At 39.6% G+C, this 18,052-nt stretch overlaps 1 protein-coding gene and 1 pseudogene across 1 annotated transcript; one reads left to right on the top strand and one right to left on the bottom strand.

The window, feature by feature from the left end:
* Nucleotides 1–9,588: 9,588 nt before the first annotated feature.
* Nucleotides 9,589–10,708, bottom strand: LOC133310414 (senescence-specific cysteine protease SAG39-like). The gene is made up of 2 exons (XM_061511346.1): nt 10,270–10,708; nt 9,589–10,181 (listed from the first exon to the last, which is right to left on the bottom strand). The coding sequence occupies exons 1-2, from the start codon at nt 10,706–10,708 to the stop codon at nt 9,589–9,591; spliced, it is 1,032 nt and encodes a 343-aa protein (XP_061367330.1).
* Nucleotides 10,709–15,252: 4,544 nt separating this feature from the next.
* LOC133310413 (senescence-specific cysteine protease SAG39-like) lies at nt 15,253–16,399 on the top strand (annotated as a pseudogene).
* The last annotated feature ends 1,653 nt before the right edge of the window (nt 16,400–18,052 follow it).

Below are 18,052 nucleotides of genomic sequence, written 5' to 3'. Positions count from 1 at the left end.
TTGAGTTGCCCATGTTTGTGCTTTCTCCACCGCTGCGGGTGACCACCGCCACTGGAGAAAGATGTGATGCTACAACTGTTCATCGCGACGTGGCGTTTCAGTGGGATGGCCGTGAGTTCTCGGTAGATCTGATAGGGTTGCCGATGGCCAACTTGGAGATTATTCTGGGCATGGATTGGCTGTCCAGAAATTGTGTGATGATTGACTGTTGTGTCAAGCGTGTAGTGTTATCTCCGTGTGATTCCACAGCCAGTTTCTTGCGGTACATTTCATTGTTGCAGGCTAGGAGAGCCTTGAGAGCAGGGGCATTTGGTTATGCCATGTTGGGAGGTTTGGTGAGTGGTACACAGGAGGAAATCACCGGCATTCCTGTGGTGAGGGAGTTCCTCGAGGTGTTTCCTGAGTTTCCGCCACAGAGGGAGATAGAGTTCTCCATAGATCTGTTGCCTGGTGTGGGGCCAATTTCTTTAGCTCCATACTAGATGTCGCCACCGTAGTTGGCAGAGCTGAAGAAGCATATTGAGGATCTTTCGGTGAATGATTTCATTAGACCGAGTGTGTCTCCTTGGGGAGCACCGGTTATCTTTGTGAAGAAGAAGGACGGGACAATGCGATTGTGCACCGACTACAGGCAGCTGAACAAGGTGACAATCAAGAACAAGTGTCCCCTTCCTCGGATTGATGATCTGTTGGATCAGCTCAGGGGTACTTGTGTGTATTCCAAGATTGATCTCCGGTCCGGATACCATCAGATTCGGGTGCAGCCAGAGGATGTCTCGAAGACCGCTTTTCGCTCGAGATATGGTCATTTTGAGTACTTGGTGATTCTGTTCGGTCTCACCAATGCACCTGCTGTGTTCATGGATTACATGAACCGGATTTTCCAACCGTACCTGGATCAGTTTGTGATCGTCTTCATTGACGACATTTTGATTTACTCCAAGACGGATGAGGAGCATGTGGGGCATTTGAGAACTGTTCTGCAAGTGCTGAAGGAGAAGAAGTTGTATGCGAAGCCTTCCAAATGTGAGTTCTGGCTCAAGTCTGTGAAGTTTCTTGGGCATGTTATTTCTGCTGAGGGAGTTGCAGTGGATCCGAACAAGATTGAGGCCGTACTGGATTGTGAGAGACCCAAGACAGTTACGGATGTGAGGAGCTTTCTGGGTTTGGCAGGTTACTATCGGAGGTTCATCAAGGGATTCTCCACCATGGTTTTGCCATTGACTCGCCTTACTCGGAAGGAAACTCCATTTGTGTGGAGTCACGAGTGTGAGGTCTGTTTTCAGGAGTTGAAGGAGAGACTGACTACTGCTCCTGTGTTGGTCCTTCCTGATCCTGCAATTGAGATTAAGCTTTACACCGACGCCTCCGGGAAAAGGCTAGGTGTTGTGTTGATGCAGTTGGGCAAAGTGATTGCCTATGCTTCGAGGCAGTTGAAACCTCATGAGGAGAACTACCCTACTCATGACTTGGAGTTGGCTGTTATTGTGTTTGCTTTCAAGATTTGGAGGCACTATCTTTTTGGTTTGAGGTTTGTAGTGTTCAGTGACCACAAGGTTTTGAAGTACCTGTTCGACCAGAAGGAGTTGAACATGAGGCATAGGAGATGGATGGAGTTCATAAAGGACTACGACTTCGAGCTAAGGTATCATCCTGGCAAGGCCAATGTGGTAGCCGATGCTTTGAGTCGGAAATCCTGTAGTTCATCCAGTTTGTTACTTGGTAACTTTGATGTGGTTGAGAAGTTCCGAAACTTGGCAGTGATCGCTCCGTGTGAGAGTGTACTTCTCGAGTTGGAAGCATCAGATGTTGTGAACGAGCTGTTAGAAAAGATTAAAGAGGCACAAGTTCAGAGAGTGTCTGAATTATGTGAAGAACCAAGACGGTGTGTCTTGGAATGATGACGGATTGCTTTTGTTTCAGCAGAGGATTGTAGTTCCTCGAGGCCCGTTGACAGAAGAGGTTATGGTAGAAGGCCATAAGGGTCAGTTTTCTATCCACCCTGGTGCTACTAAGATGTATCAAGACTTGAAGAAGAACTTCTGGTGGCCGGGCATGAAGAAAGATGTTGATATCTTTGTGTCCAAGTGTTTGGTTTGCCAGAAGGTGAAGATTGAGCATCAGAGACCGTCTGGTGAACTTCAACCTCTTGAAGTACCACAGTGGAAGTGGGAAGGTATTTCCATGGACTTCGTGGTGGGATTGCCGAAGACTCAGGCGGGTTGTGACTCTATTTGGGTCATTGTGGACAGACTGACGAAGTCTGCCTATTTTCTTCCAGTGAAGGTGAGCCTCACTACAGAGCAGTTGGCCAAGCTTTATGTCCGCGAGATTGTGAGGCTTCACGGGGTGCCCGAGAGTATCATTAGTGATAGGGACCCGAAGTTCACATCTCGGTCTGGGAGGCGCTGCACGAAACTTTTGGTACGCAGTTGATATTGAGTACCGCCTATCACCCTCAGACTGATGGACAGACTGAGAGGACCATCCAGACCTTGGAGGACATGTTGCGACCTTGCACGTTAGAGCAGGGCTCGGCATGGGATATGTACCTTCCGTTGGTTGAGTTTTCTTACAACAACAGCTTTCATGCTAGCCTGGGCATGGCGCCCTACGAAGCACTGTATGGTAGGAGGTGTCGGACTCCTACTTGTTGGTCTGAGGTTGGGGACAAGGAGCTTTTTGGCATGGACTTGTCCAAGATACCACCTTGCAGATCCAGATGATCCGTGAAAAGTTGAAGCAGGCGCAGAATCGCCAGAAGAGCTACTGTGATGTCAAGCATCATCCGCTGGAGTTCAGTGAGGGTGAGCACGTGTTTGTGAGACTTTCACCTGTCACCGGTGTTGGCTGGGCACTCGGAGTGAGGAAGCTGAGCCCGCGATATATTGGGCCATACCAGATCCTTGGTAGAGTAGGACCTGTTACCTACCGGCTTGCCTTGCCTCCGAACATGGCGAACATCCACGACGTGTTTCACGTGTCTCAGCTTCGGAAGTACATAGCAGATCCGTCGCACGTGGTGCAACCGGATGATGTGGACGTTCGGGAGAACCTGAAGACTCCTGTTGGACCACTCAGAATTCTCGATCGTGGCGAGAAGCAGCTGAGGAGCAAGATCATTCCAATGGTCAAGATGCAGTGGACCAGAAGAACTCCTGAGGAGTGTACTTGGGAGCGTGAGGACGAGCTTCTCCGGCAGTACCCCGAGTTTCGACCAGGTATGTTTCTGATTTTGAGGTCAAAATCCTAAAAAGGTGGGATGAATGTAAGAACCTGCACCGTTAATTAAGGTATTTAATTAATTAATTATGCAAAATTAGGAAATGATTCCATAATTGACCCTAATAATTATTAAGAGGCTTTAATAATTATGGTAAGTGATTAAGAAGGCTGAAAGTCGCTTTTCGGAAGAAAAGTGCAGATACCGGTTCTGCTAGTCGGTATAAATGCGTACCGAAAAAGTATCCCGGCAAATTAATGTCAGTGCATGATAATTACTAGAATAATATGTAGGACTTGTAAAACGAGTTTCAAGTCCAAATAATGAGAACTGGTGCTAGAAACCGGTAATGGCTTTGAAAAACGCGTACCGAAAAGGTGCTCAGAAAAATATAATAAAAATATGATAAATCTTAGAAAATTATGTAGTTTCATAATCAAAAGTTTGGGATTAAAATTCTAAGCGTAATAATTAAAGTTAATATTGTGCGTTTATGTGTTAAATCACTATAAATAGGCACACTTGGCCCTAAACCGTAGGCACTCAGCTTTGTCTACGTGACTTGGTGGCTGACTTGCACCTTATACACTGTTCCATTGCCTTCCCTTCCATTTCTTGAGCAAGCATTCACCTCTGATGCTTGTTCTTCCATTTAAACACTTGGAGAGGGTGAAGGTTGGCCTTATTGTGGTGCTGAATCTGAGTTAGAGAACCTATGTGAGGGAGTTTGAAGAGCTGTGTTTTCTGTTCTTGAGGGGTGTGACCTTTTGTTGGCATTTTGATGCTCCAAGGTGCCTTCTTGTTGAGTGAAAAACCTACTCTTGATGGTGTCATTTTCGTGCATCATGTTGAGTCAGCTTTGAGTGGCTGTTGTGAGCTCCAGGAGCATCTTCATCCTCTGTTTTTGAGCTGTGGTATGATCACCAACCTTTAACTTGAGTTGTAAGGCTTAAAAATGGAAGCTTGATTCATGTTAAGGTTAAAAGATGATAACTTGTTGTTGGGTAAGGCTTAACACACCTAGAAATGCAGGATTAGGTGTATAAAATCGGTAAAAAGGGAACCTTTAAGGGATATCTTCACGAAAATGCAGAAACTGCATTCTGTCGTGAAATATCCGGATATCTGCCCGTGGAATATCCGGATATTGGATATCCGGATATGATATCCGGATAAGGGGTTCTGGGATATCTGGATATTGGATATCCAGATATGTGAATCTGTATATCCGGATATTGCATATCCGGATATGGACAGTGAGATATCCGGATATTGCATATCCGGATATGGTCCCGAGGAATATCCGGATATTCTGGGATTTCGTGGAACAATAGCTGTGTTGTGTGTACAGTAGGCTATTGGGGGTTTGTGGACCCTAGTTTGATGAAGTTGAACTTCTGTATTTAATGGACTAAGCCAGAATCATGGGATTAAGGGCTTGTGGCTTTGTTAGAAGCTTTAAGACATTAAAACGTAATGAAAATGCGTTGTCTTTTTTTTTTTTTTTGTAAATAAAATGCGTTGTCTTTAATTTGTATGCATGTGGTACATGTTTATTGATTTATATTTGGTCCATATCAGATTGTGATCTGCTGTGATTGGACTTTGAGCTTGTGGCATTGGATAGCTAGCTTAGAGGTAAGCTTTCGTGTCCTCGATTTAGCCATGTTGTGGTTCCACCATGTCCTATAGGGATATGGTTATATGCATGCTGTGTTACATACTTTTGATGTTTTGGAAATGTTGTTGAGCTATTGTATGTTAGTGCCTTGTTGATATGCATGGAGGTGTTCCACCTATACGGTAAGCCTGAGTATGTAGAACATACAAGAAGGTGAGACTGTGGGTGAGGTGCAAGCGGTGTTCCTAGTACTACATGTAGGGAATGGACGTATTCCTATATTTCTCTGGCCAGTAGATAGTGATTACACACATGCCATAGATATCTGTTGCACTACATAGTTTTGGAACTGATAATGATATAAATGCTTTTAGAAGTTATATTGCACATGTAAGTGAGCTTGGGGTGGAAGATCCTTGAGGACCCCTTGTCTTACTGAGATTTCTAGTTTAGAGATCTCACCCCACGTTTGGGGAATGCTTATTTCAGGGCCAGGTAATGTTGACACCTAAGGCGACAGGAGGTCGGAGCTGAGCTAGATTGCTGTTATATTATGTTGCCATGATTAGATGCTGGATTTGCATGCTGCTTATATGCTTATAGCTTCAGTTTATGTTTATGGAATTTTATGTTGAGACTGGTTGTTTACTATGATTATTTGGTGAGCATGGGGATTGTCCATGACACATAGTACTGTTATGTCTTGAGTATGTCTTGAGTCTTTTGGAGTTGTAATAATGTATCAGGATACTGTCCGGATTACGAGATGTAATGTTGTGATTTAGATACACACTTTATTTATATATTGAGGTATTTCAGTAGATGTCTTATTGCAATTTACATACAGGCGATATTTTATGAAATTGATTAAGTAATCAAGTTGGTAATTGATAATGACGTCATAATTGAAAAGAAAAAGAATATTCTGCATTTTTAATTAAGCACCGCTTAATACGATGTAATGTTAATATTCCGAGTATACACGAGGTGTTACATTTCGCACACAGAAGTTAAGAGTTTTCTTAAGGAATGGTGAATTTCTGCTCTCTGATCGTAAGTGCCTGCAAGTTCCTATTCAATTACAAGATATTGTTTTTCTGGTTGATTTTTGGGTAATTGAATTAGCAGAACTCAATGTTGTGCTTGGCATGCCTTGGCTTGAATTACTGGGTAGAGTTACTTATGATTATAGTAAACTAATGTTGGAGTTTTCCTGGAAGGGACGTGATGCGTTGCAAGGGGTGCAACCTAAATCTATGGGAGATTCTAAACTAAACTGTGTTCATGTTGAATGTGCTACATGTTGTTCCATGCAGATTTCGAATGAGAAATTCTACAACCCTAAGGTAAATTCTGTAGTTGCATCACTTGAAAACAAGCTCCACTCAAAGCTATGGCAAGTCATTCTTAATCATCAAGAGGTATTTGCTATTCCTTCTGTCCTTCCTCCGTTTCGTGGGTTGGACCATTCGATTGATCTGATGGAGAGCACCAAACCCATCAACGTGAAGCCTTATCGTTATGCCTATGCCCAAAAGACGGAAATAAAACGCCAAGTTTCAGATTTACTTAGAACAGGCTTTATTCAACACTCACAGAGCCCCTACTCGTCTCCAGTGCTTTTAGTCAGGAAGCAGGATAACACATGGAGGCTTTCCATTGACCACAGAATGCAGCTACTATCAAAGACAAGTTTCCAATACCTGCAATCAACGAGTTACTAGATGAATTGGGAGGTTCTTCCATATATTCCAAGTTAGACTTGAGAGCAGGTTACCATCAAATAAGAATGTTGCCTGCTGATGTGCCAAAAACAGCCTTTAGGACTCATGAAGGCCACTATGAGTTCCTAGTTATGCCTTTTGTCTTGACAAACGCACCAGCTACTTTTCAGGCTGTCATGAACCACATTTTCAAACCTTACCTTCGGAAATTTATAATTATTATTTTTTATGACTGATTTTTAGCAGGTCTTTAATGGAGCATGTTAAACATGTGGCATTAGCTCTTGAGTGTCTAAAACAGAATCAATTTTTTGTGAAGGCTATCAAGTGTACCTTTGGGGTGGATACTGTTGATTACTTGGGGAATGTGGTTTCAAATGAGGGTGTCTTTCCTGATCCAAAAAAGATTGATGCCATGTTGCAATGGCCAGTGCCTAAGACTCTCAAACAACTTCGTGGTTTCCTTGGCTTAACAGGGTACTACCATAGGTTTGTGAAAGGTTATGCATCCTTGGCATTACCTTTGACAGATTTGCTTAAAGGTTCAGATGCTTTTCATTGGACTGAAGCTGCAATGGAGGCGTTCCAGAATCTCAAGGAGACCATGACTTCCACACCTATCTTAGCTCTTTCTAATTTTACAGAGCGATTTGTGGTGGAAACAGATGAATCTAACACTGGTATTGGTGCAGTGTTGTTGCAAAATGACAAGCCCCTTTCATTTTTCAGCAAGAAGTTGGGAATACAGATGTCAAATGCCTCCACTTATCTACGTGAATTGTTTGCCACTACAGCTGCTGTCAAATGCTGGCGGCAATACTTGCTAGGTTCGGATTTCACTATTTGAACTGATCATCAAAGTATAAAAGAAATTTTGACTCAAACGATACACACTTCAGAACAACAGAAGTATTTGAGTAAACTCTTGGGGTACAGTTTTAAAGTTTGAGTATAAGGGTGGGCGTTCCAATGTTGTTGCTGATGCCCTCTCCAAGATTTATAAGGAAGGATCTTTTCATGCCTTGTTGTCACTACCCTCTTTTGATATTGTGACAGAAATACAACAACAAAACAAAACTGACCCTTCTTTGTTGCAGCTACATCAACAGGTTCATGATAAGATAATTGTTGATAATGACATATCAGTTCGTGGAGGGATCATATTCCATAAAAATAGATACTTCTTAAGTCTATCACCATCTCTCATTCCAACTCTGATTCATGAAGCTCATAGCTCTCCTATTGGGGGTCACTCGAGTATCTTGCGTACTTTTCTCATATTATCCTCTACATTTTATTGGCACTCTATGAGAGGTGATGTCAACCGAGTTGTCAGTGAATGTGCTATTTGCCAACAAGTGAAACCCGAGACTTCAAAAGCTACGGGACTTCTTCAACCTCTGCCTATTCCATAAGGAGTCTTTGAGGAATTGACTATGGACTTTATCTTTGGCTTGCCTTCATCTAAAGGCTTCACTACAATCATGGTAGTCATTGATAGACTTTCAAAGTTTGCCTATTTTGGTGGTCTCCCTTCCCACTATACTGTCGCATCAGTAGCAGCTTTATTATTTGATTGTGCGAAATCATGGTTTCCCTCGCTCCATCCTCTCTAATCGTGATAGTATTTTTTTAAGCCATTTTTGGACTCAACTATTCACTCTCAGTGGCACCAAACTCCGTACATCATCTTCCTACCATCCACAGACGGACGGCCAAACGGAGGTAACCAATAGATATTTAGAATAATATTTGCGCTCATTTTGCCATGATCGTCCTCATTCTTGGTCCAGCTTTCTTTGTTGGGCTCAATTTCACTATAATTCAATAGTCCATTCCTCTATTGGCATCACACCATATCAAGCTGTGTTTGGCAAGCCTCCTTTGCTGATCCTCTTTTATCTTAAGGGTCTAGTGAAGCTTGAGGCTATAGATTCTCAGTTGCAGCAACGAAATGAGGTGCTAACTGAGTTAAAAGTGCAACTGGAGCGTGCTAGGAATAGAATGAAGGTTCAACATGATAAAAGTCACAAGGAAAGATCATTTGTTGTGGGGGATCAGGTTCTGGTCAAGCTACAACCCTATCGTCAAGTGTCAGTAGCCAGACGCTCCAATCATAAACTAGCTCGAAGGTTTTTTGGCCCATTTCCTATTTCTAAAGTTCTTGGCCCTGTAGCTTATCAGTTAGAGCTTCCTCAAGGTTGTCAGATACATCCTGTGTTTCACGTGTCTTTACTCAAACCCTTCAAAGGATCAGCTGCATCATTGGGTGCTTCCTTACCATTAGCAGCTATGGATAATAGACCAATTCAAGATCCCTTGGCAGTTTTAACGGTTCGTCATATTGAGGATGGTGATCCCATACCTGAACCTGAACTTTGAGGACAAGGTTCCTTGTCAAGGGGGAGGGAATGTTACAATGCGTAGATCCCATACGATTAAGAGAAGTTCAATCCGTTTGGATGACTATGTAGCATAAGGTCGTATGATGTAATTGATTAGTTAGACAGCTCTTAGGTAGTTAGTGGTAAAGGGGCAGGTGTCAGACAAAGTTAGTGGTAAAGGGACAGGTGTCATACATATACGAATGTATAATTGTTTCAGACTCATTGAATAATAAACCAGAATTTTTCCTTTATTTTCACTCTGTTTTCTCTCGTTTTCTCTCATTCCTCTGCCACGTTAGGATCCATATCCTAATACATACACAGCGATTGAAATTTTCCTGCAACTTGAGAAAGTGTTAACCCGACATATATAATATATAAACTTTATCTTGGGTTATTGAAACGATTATAAGTACATTTCACTTCATAAAGAAAACAGGAGCTGCGCTTTTATGTCACAACTCACAACCATGACTAATTTTTCATTGCTAGTAATTGATATATAAGTATAATGATTCGTATAGAAGATACAGTGTTGTACACAGATGATAACAGGGATTCAGAATTAATAGATATGCAGAACAGCATACAGTTCAGGAATAATGGTGTAATAGTGGGGTCCAAATTATATGATTATGCAGTTGGGTAAGATGCTTGCATTGCTATGCCACAGAGTCCTTCCGCAGCAGCCACACCCCTTTGCATCCTAATGTACCCTTCTTCACCCCATTGTGTTCCCCATGAGTTCTTGACCAACCAATACTCAGTCCCATCACCACTAACACCATAACCCACAGCAGTGACACCATGATCCAATTCAGTTCCACATGAACCTGTGAAGACACCACTTTTATAAAATTGGAAGTCAGAACCACTGGCATCTATGGCAACAGAAATTGGTTGATTGGCCACTGCTTTTTGCAGAGCCATTTCATTGTTTGCAGGGACATCCTCATACCCAGTAATGGTAGCAGCATGCTTGGCTTCTTCATTTGCATTGCATGTTCCATCCACACCCTGATAAGGGTAGTTAGCTTCAGTGTTAAGTCCATGATTTTGCATGATGAATTTAAAAGCATCATCCATAAGACCACCCTCACAACCTTGGTCAACACCCTTTGTGTCACAATCAACAAGTTCTTGTTCTGATAAAGATATCAATTTTCCATTACTCAGCATATTGATACCTTCCGTTGCTGCAACAGCAGAAAATGCCCAACAACATCCTACAAGGTGAATTAGAACTAGTGTTAGCTAGATGACAATTCAATCTTGGCTTGACTTGTGGAATTCAATGAAATATGAGACACTTACCACATTGACCTTGATCCTTGATGGGTGTAACTGCTCCTTTCTGTCTCCAATCCACTTTGGATGGTACAGCAGTCACGTTTTGGTACTTAAAAGTGGTTGTCCTTGTGATTGAGGAGCACATATGTCCCTTGAATCTATTTCTGGGTGCTATGAACTCCTCATTGGTGAGGTCTGCAAACTGATTAATGCCAAGCTTGTAAGGTTTATTGCCAGCACTGTTGAAAGATTCAATGTAATTGACATTTTCTTGAAATATCATGAAACGCTTTTCCCTTTCTTGGAGGTCATTATAGACTTTGCCATAGCGAGCCATCCATTGCTCATGCCTCTCGTACATGGTGGCATCTTGGAGAGTGCGAGATGTGACTTGAAAAGCCCAAAATCCCAAGCAGAAAAGCAATGCCAATGAAATATTACACAATTGATTTTTTGCGACCATGGTAGCTAGTGTAGTGTGACAATGATTGTAATTAACAACGACTTAAGATTGTTAAGTGAAATGTGAGGATGCAGTGTTGTGCTTGTACTGAAGATTATTTGTGTTATTTATAGGGAAGTTACCGTTGAATTGTATATTAACATTGGAGTTTTCAACTCAAAGCTTATATCACCTTTCTCGTCTACGTAGTTGTGAGAAATTTCTGAATAAGACCTTTGTGTCTGGGTCTTGGTACTTTGGACAAATTACCTGTCAAGCGGAACATAGACGCTTCAATATAGCGTTAAAGCACATTTAAATGGGACGCCGTGTGCGTATTGGAAAAGTTTGGAATTATAAAAACAAAGGTTTGAAAGTATAGTTAACTTCATGCATCATGCAATTTGCCAACGCATAACTTCATCTGTTTTCTCGTTCATTCGATGATGATATAAAGAATTACTTTTTACCGTGCACAACAATAATTTGGTAACATGAACAACAGAAGTAGTCCAATTCATGTTCGAATATTTGACCTCACATACTCAATAAGATTTGAATACAAGACCTCCAAGTTAATAACTGTTAATCAACACAAAGCGTATCCCTTTGAAGACAATTAGGAGGGGGGAAAATAAAAAAGAACAATAAAAAATTAACTTTATTCATACCTCATCCTTGTCAAAATTTGATAATTCTCATTCATAGTTTATCCTCCACTTGAAGAGTATTTGTATACAGAGATAAATAATAAATTAACAAATTAACAAACTAACAAGATTCCTAATTCTGTGATATGGTTTCAGATTGCAACAAATATTTAAATTTGAAAAATAAATCTTCTCTTCAACACTCCCCCTCAAGTTGGTGCATGAATGTCTATCATGCCCAACTTGTTTATTACTTCTCCAAAGGCTCTACTGGATATGGCTTTTGTCAACACATCTGCAACTTGATCTTCAGATTTAACAAATGGAAGTTGTATTATCTGTTGCGCCAATTTTTCCTTGATAAAATATCTGTCAACCTCCACATGTTTGGTTCTATCATGTTGTACGGGATTGTGAGCAATTTCAATGGCTGCCTTGTTATCACAGTAGAGTTTCATTGGCTCGTCATAGTTAATCCCAATATCTTGGAGAATATTTCTTATCCATAATAGTTTGCAAATAGCATGAGCCATTCCTCTGAATTCTGCTTCTGCACTTGACCTTGCCACTACTTTCTGCTTCTTACTTCTCCAAGTAACTAGATTCCCCCCTACAAAGGTAAAGTATCCAAAGGTAGATTGCCTTGTAGTTTTGTCTCCAGCCCAATCAGAGTCAGTATATCCCATAACAGATACATTTCGGCTTTTTGTAAATAGAAGTCCTTTTCCAGGAGTTCCTTTCAAGTATCTGAAAATCCTATATACTGCATTCATATGATCATCACTTGGGGAATGCATGAATCTACTTACAACACTTACTGCATAGGAGATGTCAGGTCTAGTGTGTGCTAGGTATATTAATTTTCCAACCAATCTTTGATACTTGCCAGTGTCAGTCTGTGTTTGGTTAGGATAAACTGCAAGGGTATGATTCATTTCTATTGGGGTGTCTACTGGTTTACAAGCTAGCATTCCAGTTTCAGTCAACAAATCAAGTACATATTTTTTCTGAGATAAGCATATACCTTGGTTGGATCTGGCCACTTCGATGCCTAGAAAATACTTCAGCTCACCCAGATTTTTCATCTCAAATCCGGTTGCTAGTTGAACTTCTAGTGTTTGCATCTCTTCTGTATCATTACCAGTCAGCACTATGTCATCAACATACACTATTAGCACTACATAGGCCTCAAAGTGGCATTTTCACAACCAAGGAATTCTTTAACCATTTAACTCATGATTATACCAAGGAAACACATTGGAATGACAACCCATCATCAAAACAATTTTTGCATAATCAAGCCCTAATTGGACCCTAATGGTCGAACCTACAAAGAAGAGGTTCACAAGGATTTTCTCTTTGTATTTTCACTTTCACACTTAAATCTCAACATCCACACACATACAAACCTTCACCAATTATGTAATTAAATTTTTTTGCACACCAACCCCTTATTATCACACCATGGCTAAACCTAGTGGGAGGGATTCAAGGGAATTTTTCAAACTTTAAATACATATACATGTTCATCTCACATTACCACTTCATATACATCAAGAATTCAACAACAATTCAAATTTCAAATTTAATAATTTCCCACCAAAATGTGCTCATAATTATCAAAACTTAAATCATGAAAATCAAACCATAGGAATAAGAATTTCTTACCCCCAATCACTTTTACAAAGCCTAGGGAACAACCTCCAAGCAAAGCTCCCTCAAAAACTTCAATTTCTCCTCTTGATGAATAGTGACACGCAAAGAGGAACGAAAGAACTCTTAACACAAGCATTTTCTGTCCAAATTAAGTGGTAGAATGGATTCACTAGCCTTCCTACTTAAAGTTTAATGTATGGCACTTTGGATTTTGGTGGCTAAATGAGTAAGAAAAAGAACCAAATCCTAACACCCCCCCCCCTCATATCCACCATTGCAGCTTGGTTTTGAGAGTGAGAGAGTAGAGAAGATCTGAAATGAATAGTGTATTTTAAGTTACATATGGCTTATATTCACATGTGGCTTTTAACGGGTATTTTCCTCACTTAATTTCACTTAACTTGACCCAATACTAACTCAAAGCAACAGATATAATCTTATTTTTATGAACTCATTTACATTAGTTTTTATTCCCTAAGGAACAGTATTAACAATTCACAGTTGGATTTCTGCACCGTTTTTAACGAAATGCACTGTGAATCATTAATTGTGCACGGTTTGTACACGAACCCGTAAAACTTATAAACTTAACACTTTTGGTCTAAATATTACTTGTTTGGCATATTTTGGACTTTCATATACTTATTACATCATTTATTCTGTTCTGGACTCTACTAGTTGCTTGAACAGCGATACAAAATACCCGGTAGAAAATACTATTCACGAGATTTTTTTAGAAAGTGCTAGACTATACAATTGTTCTGAACTCATATTTGGCCTCAGAATTTCCAAATTAGGTCTCTAACCTCATTTTTCTCATTTTCAAGCTCTACCGATTGCTACACAGCAGTGCAGAATACCCAGCAGAAAACATTGTTCATGACCTAGTCAAAATACTAGAAATTACGTTTTGAATCTAATTATGACATTTAAATCCTTAAATTAAATCTCTAACTAAGATTTACCTATTGGGGTCATTATAAGTCCAAATTGAAAAGCCCAGTTTTATTCTTTAAAAACGAAGGTTAGGGTTGTTCCAGAAGCATTCTGAACGCGGCAGAGACTAAAAAAAAGGCAGAGGAGAATTTTTGGAGCACGGTCTTGAAGGAGAAGCAAGGAGATAATAAGAAAGAATCACCGTTTAAATTTTCCACTACGTCTTTATGAACCATTATTGCTTTCTTTCATCTTCTAATTTAGTTTCCATGAACATGCAATGCTAAGTTCTTTATGTAGTTAGGGCGAGACGAAACTAATAGGTTCTTGAACATTGTGTAATTCTTGCTGTAATTACTATTCATATTTCAATTATGCAATTAATCTGTTTAAATTCATATTGTTGTTTATAATCTAATCAATCTTGAATGAGCAATAGATTCTTGCATGTCAATAGGGATACTGTTTGCTTGAATCCAATTGGTTAATTGCTTGAATTTGTATGTTCTAGGAATAGTCTTATAAATTATATGAAGTATAATTTTTTACCTTAAAACTTGCTTTAGAAAAAGGCCCTAAGGGATTAGAGCCTTGGAATAGAGTAAAGAATTGAAACCACCAAGGGATTGAGGATTCAGTTAAATTAGAAAGAATTGTCAATAATTGATTGTGAATGTTAATTGCATGAAAGTTAAACTCGTTAGGAAACTGTTGGCAAAGTCGAATCCCTATTTACGTTCGTCATTAATTAAAGTTAAAACTGTTTTCTTAATATTAAAAATTAAAAATATTTTATTTTTACAATTAAATCAATATTCTCAACAAATCCTTTTTAAAGATCGATCCAATTTTAATCACATAGATAAGTTATTGCTTGGTTAATCAGTCCTTGTGAGAACGATAACTCCGCTTATTTTCACTATATTACTTATACGACCGGTGCACTTACCAAAATCACAACAGTATACTTTAGAAATTTAAATGACACGTGAAGTTAATTAAATTTTCAAACCTTTCTTTTTATAAAGTACAAATTTTTCCCATACGCACAATGCATCCCTTTGAAAAGTACCTTAGCACAGTATATAGAACCCTCTACCCTAAGATTGACAAGTAATTTGTCCTGAGTATCAAGACCCAGACATAAGGGTCTTATTCAGAAATTTCTCACCGGTACGTAGAAGAGAAAGGTGTTTTAAGCTTTGAGTTGAAAAGCACATAATACAATTCAATGTTAACTTTGCTATAAATACCACAAATAATCTTGAGTACCAGCACAACACATCTTTCTCACATTTCACGAACAACCTTAAGCAATTGTTACAATCATTGTCACACTACACTAGCTACCATGGTTGCCAAAAATCAATTGTGTAATATTTCATTGGCATTGCTTTTCTGCTTGGGATTTTGGGCTTTTCAAGTCACATCTCGCACTCTCCAAGATGCCACCATGTACGAGAGGCATGAGCAATGGATGGCTCGCTATGGCAAAGTCTATAATGACCCCCAAGAAAGGGAAAAGCGTTTCATGATATTTCAGGAAAATGTCAATTACATTGAATCTTTCAACAGTGCTGGCAATAAACCTTACAAGCTTGGCATTAATCAATTTGCAGACCTCACAATGAGGAGTTCATAGCACCCAGAAATAGATTCAAGGGACATATGTGCTCCTCAATCACAAGGACAACTACTTTTAAGTACCAAAACGTGACTGTTGTACCATCCACTGTTGATTGGAGACAAAAAGGAGCAGTGACACCCATCAAAGATCAAGGAATGTGTGGTAAGTGTCTCATAATTCATTGAATCCAACAAGTCAAGCCAAGATTGAATTGTCATCTAGCTAACACTAGTTCTAATTCACCTTGTAGGATGTTGTTGGGCATTTTCTGCTGTTGCAGCAACGGAAGGTATCAATATGCTGAGTAATGGAAAATTGATATCTTTATCAGAACAAGAACTTGTTGATTGTAACACAAAGGGTGTTGACCAAGGTTGTGAGGGTGGTCTTATGGATGATGCTTTTAAATTCATCATGCAAAATCGTGGACTTAACACTGAAGCTAACTACCCTTATCAGGGTGTGGATGGAACATGCAATGCAAATGAAGAAGCCAAGCATGCTGCTACCATTACTGGGTATGAGGATGTCCCTGCCAATAATGAACAGGCTCTCCAAAAAGCAGTGGCTAATCAACCAATTTCAGTTGCCATAGATGCCAGTGGCTCTGACTTTCAATTGTACAAAAGTGGTGTGTTCACTGGTTCATGTGGAACTGAGTTGGATCATGGTGTCACTGCTGTGGGTTATGGTGTTAGTAGTGATGGGACTAAGTATTGGTTGGTTAAGAACTCATGGGGAACACAATGGGGTGAAGAAGGGTACATTAGGATGCAAAGGGGTGTGGATGCTGCTGAAGGACTCTGTGGCATAGCAATGCAAGCATCTTACCCCACTGCTTAAATGTCAAACTTAATACTTCTGTTCCCTAAACTCTGTACTTCTACCTAAACTACGTAATTCTGCGTGTATTTATTAGCTTCATACATTGTGGTTTCTATGACCAGTTGGGCATATTCTCTACCTCAACGGGTATACTTGTCAATTATCAATACAATGAAAAATTAAGAGTAAATGACTTTGTTCTCCATTCTATTTTTTTATTACTTTTTTCTACTTTTAAAGCATACCCAAACCTTCTTGGAAGGTACAATATGCTCCCTAAAATGCCTGCGTGTGATTCTGCCCTAGAAGTCTTGACTTATCACAAACTTAAAACTTCTAATATCCAAATAACATTCTAATTTTTTATTACTTTTTTCTACTTTTAAAACATACCCAAACCTTCTTTGGAAGGTACAATATGCTCCCTAAAATTCCTGCGTGTGATTCTGCCCTAGAAGTCTTGACTTTTCATAAACTTGAAACTTCTAATATCCAAATAACATTGGCAAAGTTTAAAAAATAAAGAAATGGTATGTAAAACAAATTTGAAATGAAAGGGATGCTAAATTTACTTAAAACTAATCCAGGCCATTCCAGCGTCTTAGGTGAGAGTGATTACTAAACTCATGATGATTCTAATCTAGGCATTAAGAAGACCTTCTGGAAAACCCAGCTACTGGAGAAGAGACTGCTACCATCTTTCAAAAATATCATCTTTAGTGGCACTAGGAGTGGACATAGTTCGGTTCGGTTTTTTCTTTATTGAACCAAATCAAACTGGTTTTTCCAGTTCAATTCAAAAATCTGAATTCTGAACTGATTTGCTTTTTGACGAACTGAATTTGTTTTAATGAATTGGTTCGTAACGTTATTAGAACAGGTTCAAACCCATTGATTTGAGTTCACACTTGAAATATCCACATTTTATTTGAGTCACCTGACTCAGCTTATGTAGAAAGAATTGAATAGAGATAAATAGCACTTTGTACCAAAGATAGATATATGATATATCCACATTTGATCTATGTCATCTGACTCGGATTATGTAAAAAGAATTGAATACAAATACACCCTCTCACGTAAGAGCTCCTAGTAGGGCTTATAGCGTGGATATTGCACAGGTTTATTTTTTTATTTTACTTTGTGCTGACTTAATTTCACTAGAAAGTGGAGGAGCCTAAGGATTGTCCACCCTTTAAACCCAACGGGCTCTTGTGTGAGGAGACATGTGATGAGACTGGATCAGAACTATAAGAAAATAAAGAGACAAACAGCTTTTTGGGCCCAGATAATCTGAATTTTCTCTATTAATTTGGAAAGAAATTACAATACTACAGTCTCAGCTAATTGCAGTAAAGGGAAGCAATAAAATAAACTACCACTATTATGATCAGAATGATAACTACCTTGCACCCACAGATACAGGTTCAGTACAATTGAAGAGGTACTGATTCTCTCCCAATCCCACGTCCTAATTCTTTTCTCCCTTTTTGCTCACACGCCTTACCCTTATTTATTCCTTCTAACTGACTCACCACGTCAGCACTACCATCCTTCTCTCCTCTAACAACTTATTCTTCTAGACTTTGTCCAATAATCCTCTGTAACGCTTCCTAGCGTACACCTTCATAGGAGTCCTATCAATACTTCCCCCCATGACTCTCACCTTGT

This window comes from Gastrolobium bilobum, unplaced genomic scaffold (assembly GCF_033153095.1).
Source record: "Gastrolobium bilobum isolate Gb01-03AN ecotype WA unplaced genomic scaffold, APGP_CSIRO_Gbil_v1 utg20292, whole genome shotgun sequence".
Classification (NCBI taxonomy): Eukaryota; Viridiplantae; Streptophyta; class Magnoliopsida; order Fabales; family Fabaceae; genus Gastrolobium; species Gastrolobium bilobum.
This window is presented reverse-complemented; position numbering and strand designations above follow the sequence as displayed.